Below are 10,450 nucleotides of genomic sequence, written 5' to 3'. Positions count from 1 at the left end.
ATAAAGCAGGACAGAAAACCCAGAGACCCGTGCTCAGCCAAGAGGTTTTTTCCTAACCCTTTTCCTCCTAATTTTACAGACCAAGTTCTGTCCCCCACCTCTCATCAACCCAAAAGAACGTTTCTATCCATTGTGCTATCCATTGTGATTGGATAACTATTTCCGTAGTGTCAGGACCGCAGGAGTGAGGGAGCCACAGCCTCATTCCCACAAGCTGTCCCTCTTTTCTGGCACTGCCCAAGCCCAGAAAGCCAGTCCTCTCCTTTCGCACGCTTCTTCCTCCAGGCTGTCCACCACGCGCCACAGGTGGACTAACCACAGCATTTCTGTGCAGAGTATTACAGGGAATACCCAGGGAGGAGACCGGGATTCTGTTCCCATGTTATTCGCTTTTAGGTCCGTTGGGGAGTGAGAACAGACATCTGTAAAGAGAAGAGTTTATTTTAAGGCAAGGAAGCAGTAATGCCAGTGTACTTCAAAGAGAAAAGAGAAATCATTGAGGGCACCGTGGACAGGGAGTTCTCTCCAGGGAGGAGTGTTAGAGGTGAGCCCTGACTACTGGGCTGAAGTTGTGTTCAGAAGAGGAAGGCAATTGGCATCGCAGTCCTGGCAAATAACGCCACAAGCTTGGCAATGTTATGAGGTGCTGTTGGAGGTCTACCAGGATGCTGGATTGGCTAAAACACAAAGGAACTGCAATAGCATCACAGGCATCACACAGTGAAGGAAGTAACAAATGTGGTCTCATGATCTTCCTAACAGCACGGCCATAATAATTAATCCTTCTGGGTACTTCCTTCTATTTCTCCCTATAAGTTCTCAGGTTCCTCTTCTGGACAGATGGCTTTAACTCAAGCTTCAATTTTATAAACTCAAAAATGGTTCAGCCTATCAGTCATTTGCAATCTAAAACCCATAGCGTGATGGGGCGCCTGGGTGGCTCAGTGGGTTAAAGCCTCTGCCTTCAGCTCAGGTCATGATCTCAGGGTCCTGGGATGGAGGCCCAAATTGGGCTCTCTGCTCATCAGGGAGCCTGCTTCCTCCTCTCTCTGCCTGCCTCTCTGCCTACTTGTGATCTCTGTGTCAAATAAATAAATAAAATCTTTAAAATAAATAAATAAATAAAAATAAAACCCATAGCATGAGAACACATTTGTGACTTCCTTCAATGTCTTCTCAAAACTACACACATCTGCATCCTGCCAGGACTACATCACTTCCCAGTCTGTCTAACCTCGACCCACTCCATCCACACCTCATCTCCGTCCTCCCACTCCCTCTTCTCTACAGGATTCACTGCTCCAGACCCTGACCTTGGAGTTACAGCTGCTGTAACTAGCCCATCATCCTTCCATCCTTCAGCCAAATGATGTAAACTACTAGGGGGATATTCTACCTGACTTGCCACCACAGCTCCTGAATAACTATGAGAAAATGGAGCCAGAGGGAGGTTAGCAAGCAGATTTACCCAGACACTAAGTAAGTGAACCATGACTTGAACTGAGGATTTATGATTCTAAAGTCTGTACTCCTAATAATCAGAAAATAATAGAACATTGCTGGTCATTTATAATAGTTATAAAACCCATAACATTTTAGAAATTAACATTAAAAAGTATAAGCACTTTATGAATAAAAGGGAAAACTTTATTAAAGTACGTAAATGAACACCTCAGAAAGTAACGAGACGTATTCACAGATGGGACATCCTGACATAACAAAGAAGTCAATTTCTCCCCATATCACTAACCTAAATGCTGTCCTAACCACATCATAGCAGGACTTGGGGAGAACTTATTATGGTGATTCTAAAATGTACACATGTATCAAATCCATGAGTATCTTAGACAATTTTGATAAAGAAGAGCAAAATGGGATTTGGGGAGAGGTGAGTGATAAAGAAATGAAAACGAGCCCTGCCAAGTATTAAGACATATGAAAAGTCATAATAATTAAAACAATAGGATACTGATATAGGAACTGACAAACCAATGGAGTGAATAATTCAGAGACAAATCCATGCACATAGGGAAACTTGGTATAAAATCCCCATCAATAAGTGGAACATTTAGTAAATAATATTTTTTTTATCTTTTTTTTTAAAGATTTTATTTATTTATTTGACAGAGAGAGAGATCACAAGTAGGCAGAGAGGCAAGCGGAGAGACAGGAGGAAGTGGGCTCCCTGCTGAGCAGAGAGCCCCATGCGGGGCTCGATCCCAGGACCCTGAGATCATGACCTGAGCTGAAGACAGAGGCTTAACCCACTGAGCCACCCAGGCGCCCCTAGTAAATAATATTAAGATCAATTTACTATTTGGAAGAAAAGAAAGTTGTATCCTTATTCCCATTATACAGAAAAATTCCAGATCGATAAAGATCTAAATATGAAAGAGAAACAGTAATACAAATGGAAGCAAGCGTAGTAAAATGTCATATATGGCCAGATAAATATAAGACAAAGCTTTTCCACCCAAAATTACTCAACAGAAAAAGAGAATTACCTTATGCCTAAGTCCTTGGGTTTTTTTCCTTTTCAAATTAAGGTCACTCTTTCAAAGCTGTTTGGAAAAGATATATTATCCTAAAATGATGCCAATAAATACAAGAAGAGGCTTATTTTGTTTTTAAGATTTTATTTATTTATTGGTCAGATAGAAAGAGAGAGAGAGAGAGAGAGCACAAGCAGAAGGAGCAGCAAGCAGAGGGAGAAGCAGGCTCTTCACTGAGCAGGGAGCCTAATGGAGGACTTGATTCCAGGACCCCGGGGTCATGACTTCAACCAAAGGCAGACGCTTAATCGACTGAGTCACCCAGGCATCCAGTCCACACTGTTTCCTATAGTGGGTGCACCAATTTACAGTCCTACTTACAGACCACACAAGCAGTCAGTAACAGTATGGAGTCTCCTCAAAAAAATTGAAAATAGAGCTACCATATGATCTTGCAATTCCACTCCTGGGTATTTACCCAAAGAAAATGAAAACACTCACTCAAAAAGATATATGTACCCCCATGTTCATTCAGCATCGTTCAATAGCCAAACCATGGAAACAAACTAAGTGTCCATTAATCCTGGATGGATAACATATCCATATGGCTGGACACATATGACACACACAACAATGAAATGTTATTCAACTATTTTAAAAAATAGGAAATCCTTCCCTTTCTGGCAACACGAATGGATCTCAAGGGCATTATGCGAAGTGAAATAAATCAAACAGAGAAAGACAAATACATGGAATCTCTCTTTTATGCAAAATCTAAAAAAACGTTAAAAATCAAAATAGAAAAAAAAAAAGAGTTCATAGATATGGAGAACAGATTGGTGGCCGTGGGGGTCAGGGAAGAAATTAATGAATTGATTTTGGTGTTCATTTTAGTTTAAATAGAGTGATTTATTTTAAATAAATAAATAAATAAATTTGGAAGTCATTTGCGTAATCAAAAAATACATGAGAAGAATAAAAATAAATTTTTTGGAGTGCCTGGGTGGCGGTGCTGTCGGTTGAGCAGATGACTCTGGGTTTCTGCTCAGGTCATGGTCTCAGGATGGTGAGATCTAGCCCTGTGTATGTGGGGCTCCGTGCCAAGTCCTAAGCAGGACTCTCTCTCCCTCTCTCCATCCCCCCTGAGCCCTCTTGAGCCTCTGCACACTCTCTTTCCCTCTCCGTCTAAAATAAATAATTCTTTTTTTAAAAAAGTTTGTTTTATGAAATATGAGTGGAAACAGCAATATCCCTATATTAATATAGTATGTAATAAAATATGTGATTTTAATTTTGTGAGTTAGTAACTAAATAAAGGTAATTAGCAGATGTTTGACTATTTCCCTGTAACTTCTGTATCCCTCAAACTTTCTATATTGAAATTTGTCCAAAAACTTCTAAAATATTCTAGTTGAGAAAATTGAGTATCATTTTATCACTTTATATTCCAACAAAAATTGTAACTTCACTGCCTTGGAGTTGGAAAGGATTTCTTAAGATCATAAAAGCACAAACCATGCAGGTTCTGAATGTCAGAATTAAATAATTCTATTCAGGGGAGGAACATGTACAAATTTAACTGATGAGCAGCAAACTGGAAGAAGGCATTTGCAATATTTATACTGACATACGATTGTTACATAGATCATATAAGAAATCCCCACAAATTCACAAGAAAAAGACAAGAAAATGCAATTTTTTAAATAGACAAAAGATATGAATCAGCAAGTCACAGAGAGAAACCTATGAAAAATTCCCAGCTTCAGTGGTAACATGAGGAAGGCAAATTAAAACGAGATACCACTTCACCCCCACCATATTACCAACATTTGAAAGTCAAATAATTTCAAGTGTTAGTGATGACAAAGGCAAACGAGACCCACCTTGCTCTGTTGATAGGAGGATAAACTGTTTATAATCCTTGAATTACATAAATTACAAACTAGTTGGGTGAGAAAAATTAACATATGAAATAAGACAACATATCCTAGAGAGCAAAGTCTGGGTCAAGGTGTAAGTGCATTAAATCTTAGAAGAGCTCAATAAAGATCAGTTAAGGTTGCAGGAGGGGCACCTGGCTGGCCCAGTCCTCAGAGCATGAAACACTTGATCTAGGGCCATGAGTTTGAGCCCCACGCTGGGAATTACTTAAATTTAAATATAGGAATTACTTAAATTTACTTAAATAAACTTAAAAAAAAAAAGACTGCAGGATTAGTGTTAGTTAGGTTCATGGAAGAAGTCAAACTTGGGTTGGATCTATAGTATTGAATAAGATGGGAACAAGAGGAGCAGAATAGAGAAGGCATTCCAGAGAGAGGAAGCCTAAAGGGCACAGTATACTGTCAAGGAAGAGTGGTGAAACCAGATTCTTTCCAGAACAGGATACCTGCTGGGAAGGGGGACGCCAGATTTGAGAGGCTCTTCAGTGTTTCTCGAGCATTGCAAACGACAGTATCATAGATGTTTGATCAGAGAGCATCTAACATAAGCTCATCATTTTACAGGTGTGGAATTTGAGGTCCACAGAGGGGATGTGCCTTAGTCCAAGATCTGTCTAAAAGCAGTTTGAAGACATGACTGGCAGGAAATTTCTGGATAAGCTGAAGAATAGATAGAAATCTATTTCTACATAGAAGAACTACAAAGTGGAGAGAGAGAGCTGTAGAATACTAAAGAGAAAAGAAAAAGAAAAATATCTCAAAGGGAGAAAATATAATACTTGAATGTAGATTTGAAGTAGGTTCCAGAAAAGAGAAAGAAGTCAGTGATGCTGCTAAGTTCCCCTGTGGAAATTCTTGCTTAAGTATTGATCAGCTTTCCATGTGCCAAACACTGTTCTAAGCATTCTACAGAAATTAACTTGTTTAGGTTTCACAACAACCCTATTAAGGTGAACACCTTTATTATCATTATCCTTTTGCAGAAAATATTATCAAGACACAGAGTGGTTAAGTAACTTGCCCAAGGGCACACAGCTAAAATTTGACAGTTCCAATTGAATCCACAGCAGTCTGGTTCCTGAGAGGATACTATCAAGCAGGAAGCCTGCTGCTATTAGAAATGAGATGGTTTAGAGGAGGTGCCAACTCCTGGGAACTGGATCTTTCCCCTTAGATTAGATTCTGGTACAATGTGGAGAATAGAGGCTCTCTCGCCAATACCAAAATATTTCATTCTTAACTTTAATACCACCCCCTCCTCCAAAGCAATTCCCAGACCCTCAGGAAAGCAAGACACAACGCATATGCAAAGTAATTTACCAGCAGTAGTCAGGTGACCCCTACCCTCGCTTCTGCTCAGGGCACACCACCGAGGGTTCTCCTTGGATAATCCACTCCAGCCCAACAAGTCCTTTGGAGGAACACGTGAATTGTGGGCACTTCCAGGCTGTTCTCACTTCGCTTCAGGAGCTTGAATACACTGTTTTCACAGAACCGACAGGACTGAGTTAGGACAACATCTGAAAGTTCATTTTTTCCCCACTCCTGAGTTCCTGGTTTCCCCGCTGTGGTGAAGGTTGAAAGAGTTACATATTTCTCAAGGCAGCCTCTACTAGCCATAAACATTTCCGCAGACAGTAAAATGAAAAGAAAAAAAAAAAAATCTGCAATCAGCCTCCTCCACCATTTTGTGAGCAGATTATCAGAAAGTAGACCTGCCCTCTTTTTCACGTATTCTGCACAAACTGTTAGGAGTGAAAGCCATCGTATGATGCTGTGGTGCTGAGACCAGGCAACAGGAGTCAGGGAGGCGTTAGGGGTTTTCCCATTTTCCTCCCTAACGAGGGCAAGCCGCATTCAGGTTAAGGCATGTTGGATTTGAAATGACAACCCACGCGATATTAAGAAATAAGATTTATTGCCCTGAAGTGGGAAGGGATGTGGTCCTGATAGAAAAGCCACTCTGGGTTTCCCTGGGTGCAAGCCCGGGGACAGCAGAGCCCTGAGCTGAGAAACCTGCACAAATGCGCATGCGCACACCCTTGGTGCCCGTCCCAGGGACTCCTGCCCTGAGGAGCGATCCTGGGCGGGATGCGGGAAACCTGAGCTCCCGATGCATGCAAGGTCGACACTGCTGGCACCAGACTCTGGTCAGGAAGAATCAATCTGAGGAGAGAGAAGGATGGAGGGAAGCCATCAGGGGGATTCCCCTCCTCCCAATACGTCCCTCCCCTCCCTGTCTGCCACATGTCCTGGAGAAGTTGATCTCTCCTTGGCCCCAAGTTATCTCCAAGCATCCCTCCTACAGCTCCCCCATATCACTCCTCTCCCACTCAAAGCCACGCCCGTGATCCCATAACTGCGTGTGTACATAACCGGGACCCCAACCAGAAGGGTGTCTCCATGGTGCCTGATTCAGGCCTCTGCACCCAAAGGCCTTCCCATACCACAGGATGACCCCGGGCATGCCCCCAACATGCCCCACTGTATGTGGTCCCCATGGTTCGCCCACGCACTCCAGACACCCCAACATACCACCTGAGCAAGGCTTCCGAAAGTAGATGATGAGGACTAAGCCAACAATGATGCCCAGCACACCCAGGCCAAAGGCCACACCACACAGCACATTCTCCAGACGATCAGAGGGCAGCGCATTATGAGGCACTGCAGAAAACGGGAGCAGTTCAGCCTGGAGCCTTGGTCAGTGAGCCCCCCACCCAGGGAAATTAAATGGTGTCTGGGATGAAACAGGAGAAACTGAGGCATGAAAAATTGAAGTTGCCCAGAGTGAGAATAGACTTCAACGAAGTCCAAGTAGAGAAAAGGCCCTCCCATGGGTCTATCCTTTCTCGCCCCCCAAAGGAAGCAGGCGTCCAAGGACAAAGTTCTCACCCCAATAGGCAACTGCCGTGTGGCTGTCAATCTCGTGAGTCACAATGCAGGAGAAAAGATCAGAGGGTGCTGGTGTGAAGTTTAAGTAAGAAAAGGCCTGGAAGCTGAGTTCATCAACCGCGGACACAAAAGTGGGCCCGATTCCTTCCACAGGGTCCAAGTGATGCCGCCAGTTCACCGTCAACGTGGGTGGGAAGAGATTACTGATAAAACAGACCAGCGTGTTGGGCTTGCCAAACTCCAGGGGCTTCAGCGTGAACACATCAACAATAGGAAACCCTGGTGGGAGGATTAAGGCAACGAGTTTAGATGGTACCTCTGAGTTTGGAAGGGGCATGGAATACAGAGGCGAGGGCAGATTTGGGAGAAGAGATGAGGAAGGAGCTGGGGCTCTGAGGGTGGTCTTCTTCCAGGCAAGAACCAGACCTGAACCTAGAGGCAGGGCCAGACCCAGGCCACTCTGGGACCCTCCGCCCTGACTTCCTGCAGGGCTTCCTGTCTAGACCCCACATGGGCTTCTAACATGCTGTCTTCTTACTGAAACATAGGCACATCACCGGATACTTCCTTTCTCCCCTTCCATCCTACTGAGCATAGCAACACAAGCTCTAATCAATATTCAGCAGGCATCAGTTGGTCCCTGTTGCATTCATCAAGTTCAACAAATAGTTCTAAACACCTACTATGTCCTAGGCACATGGCTTTGTCCCACAACGAAAACAGTGCAAACCATAGGTGGCGCAGAGAGACCCAGAAGGCATTCGATGAGGGGGCTGGTGTGAAAGGGAAGAATTCAGCATACAGGTAGAGGAGGTTAAGGGTGTAGCCCCTCCCTCCAACCCCCAGAAACACCCCTGACCTCTAGACACAGGGATTTGCCCTTCGAGTTGTGGTCCTATTTCCTGGATCATAGACTGGCAGAACGTTTTGTCAAAGAAAATGGTGGAAGTATCTCCTGGCTTCTGAGCCCAGTCAGCAAATTCAGGCAGGCGAGGCACTCGGGTGTTCTGGGAAAAGTCGAAGGAGAAGAGCTGGTCCCCGTCATAGGCTTCCGAGAGGCCGATGCTGGGACTCCAGTTCTGGCAGTACATTGTGTGCTGGAACGTGTGGTTTTGCAGTTCATCCCGCCACGCTGGAGTAGGACCTGCAGAGGAGACAGGTCGAATCAGGGAAGGGGGTCTCCTTTTCCTCTTTAGCTTAGAAAATAGCGCAGTCTGCTGCAGGCAGTAGGGTTGGGGTGTAACCCTTCCTTGTGTCTGTTATTTAGGCTCTCCCTCCCAGAGGGAGAAGAGGACATTACAGGATGTCTCCAAGCTTCCCCTGCCCACGGAAAAGCCAACTGTCTAAAGTCCAAAAAAGTAAAAAAAGGCGGGCTATGGACATTGGGGAGGGGAGGCGAACCATAAGAGACTATGGACTCTGAAAAACAACCTGAGGGTTTTGAAGGGTCAGGGGTGGGAGGTTGGGGGAACAGGTGGTGGGTGATGGGGAGGGCACGTTTTGCATGGAGCACTGGGTGTTGTGCAAAAAGAATGAATACTGTTACGCTGAAAAAATAAATAAAATGGAAAAAAAAAAAAAGTAAAAAAAGGTCTACTGTCTAAAGGGACAGATTCGGAGTCCCAGTGTTGGTTTCGTGTTTGTATGCTGCACGGAGGTATCTGGCCAAGGAAGTATTTGGAAACTGAAATCTCGCCTTCACTCTGCTCACCAAGCCAGACATCCTGGCAAGGGCTGCATCCTCCCAAAAAAAGATATCTTTGTCTAATTCCCAGAAGGCCACCGTATGGACTTATGAAGGCCTTGGATGGGTTCCCCAGTCTTAGAAGGGAGGGTAAAGGAATGGTCATGGCCTCCCCAAGCCACAGATGACACTGCCCATCTTACCCCCAGACAACATGGTAAGTTGAAAAAAACAATCTCCAGGCATCTCTTTAGACACTTCATTAGCACCAAACCTCTCTGAAAACGTCTTCACGTTTTTATTGCTCCTGCAATGACAGGACTGGGGGACCCAAAGTTGCAGGAAATAATCTCTATTCTTTAAAACTCCTGGCAAAAATCTCCCCCCCACACACACACTAGCAGGAAACTTTCTACCCAGTACTCAATACCTAGAATAATAGACACATGGAGGAAAAGGGATCTTCCAGATTATCCTTCCATTCATTCCTGTCCTTTACAAAGAAGGAAACGAAGGACCAATAAAGTTGAGACTTTCCAAGAACCACAAAGTGAGTTGATGACAGAGTGCAGAGTAGACAACTAAATAGGACAGTGAAATAACATTTGCTTTGTTCAAATCCCAGCTCTGCCCCCTTCCAGCTGTGTGAACTTGACCATGTTACTTAGGGTCTCTGAATCTCATTTTTTTCCCATCTGTAAAATGGATATAAATAATGTCTGTTTCAAGAGATTGTCTTAAGTGGAATATAGAAAGCACCTCTGATATTGTTTGCCATCTATCCATAGTTGATCTCTTTCCCAATTCTGCTATTGTTTCCACTACTTCAGAATACTTCCCGCCACTTACAAAGTGCAAGGCTTCAAATGCAAAGAAGACTTGAAATGCTCTGGGTGCCTCCCTAGGCTCTAACCTGTCTGGACTGGAGTAAAGGAGAGGTACTGTCATACCTTCAGGGGCGGTCCGGGAGTAGGGCAACAGCCACAGCAGGTTTAACAGCCTTAGCAGTGCAGCTCCCCGCCTCCGCTCATGATCCATAGCTTCACACCACATCGTGGGCTCAGAGCTACCAACCAGCTGACCCATGGCCCCAAACTCCTTCCCCAGATCATGTTCCGCCAGCTGCTTCCAACAGTTGCCCTTATCATTTGGCTAAACCAATCACAGAAGCGGAGGGTTTAACATCATCAGTTGCTGGGGAGAGACACGGTGCGAGCAACCTCCTCAAGACTTGGCTCTTTCCGGGCAGGGAAGACCGTGGAAGGACGTCTGCCTCCTGCTGGGAATCCTTCTTCAGTACCAGGCTGTAGGCTTCAGCCTGTAACCTAGGTAATGGCCTCTTCAGAACAGCACCACCTCCTGGCAGAACGCTGCAGTGGGGACGCTCCTCTTCCCACAGCAAACTCCCAGGGCTCTTCAGACCCCGCCTCCTCCTCCCT

The 10,450-nt window shown here is 44.6% G+C and overlaps 1 protein-coding gene across 5 annotated transcripts; it reads right to left on the bottom strand.

Moving 5' to 3' along the window:
• Window positions 1–219: 219 nt before the first annotated feature.
• Window positions 220–10,126, bottom strand: LOC123941655 (HLA class II histocompatibility antigen, DM alpha chain). 5 transcript variants are annotated; one of them, XR_006818327.1, is made up of 6 exons: window positions 9,962–10,125; window positions 8,187–8,471; window positions 7,328–7,606; window positions 6,974–7,099; window positions 5,756–5,915; window positions 220–422 (listed from the first exon to the last, which is right to left on the bottom strand). XR_006818327.1 is itself a non-coding variant. In XM_046005066.1 (5 exons), exons 1-5 carry the CDS (start codon window positions 10,095–10,097, stop codon window positions 5,899–5,901), a joined length of 843 nt encoding a protein of 280 aa, XP_045861022.1. In that variant the 5' UTR covers window positions 10,098–10,125; the 3' UTR covers window positions 2,703–5,898. The 5 variants fall into 5 exon arrangements, 4 of the variants coding, with proteins under 4 accessions (XP_045861022.1, XP_045861024.1, XP_045861023.1 ...); XM_046005066.1 differs by lacking the exon at window positions 220–422 and having other exon boundaries at window positions 2,703–5,915; XM_046005068.1 differs by lacking the exons at window positions 220–422; window positions 5,756–5,915 and adding an exon at window positions 6,337–6,601.
• Window positions 10,127–10,450: the final 324 nt, after the last annotated feature.

Source organism: Meles meles, chromosome 5, assembly GCF_922984935.1.
Source record: "Meles meles chromosome 5, mMelMel3.1 paternal haplotype, whole genome shotgun sequence".
In the NCBI taxonomy this organism is placed as follows: Eukaryota; Metazoa; Chordata; class Mammalia; order Carnivora; family Mustelidae; genus Meles; species Meles meles.
The sequence above is the reverse complement of the archived record's forward strand: the minus strand, read 5'-3'. Positions and strand labels throughout refer to the sequence as shown.

What these genes read in the sequence shown, in the direction of transcription:
- LOC123941655 (XM_046005066.1), bottom strand. Translation starts at nt 10,097, where the DNA reads ATGGGTCAGCTGGTTGGTAGCTCTGAGCCCACGATGTGGTGTGAAGCT. An exon ending in GCAAATCCCTGTGTCTAGAG is followed by an intron (nt 7,607 to 8,186) that starts GTCAGGGGTGTT and finishes TCCTCCCACCAG; the next exon opens with GGTTTCCTATTGTTGATGTG. An exon ending in CACGGCAGTTGCCTATTGGG is followed by an intron (nt 7,100 to 7,327) that starts GTGAGAACTTTG and finishes CGTTTTCTGCAG; the next exon opens with TGCCTCATAATGCGCTGCCC.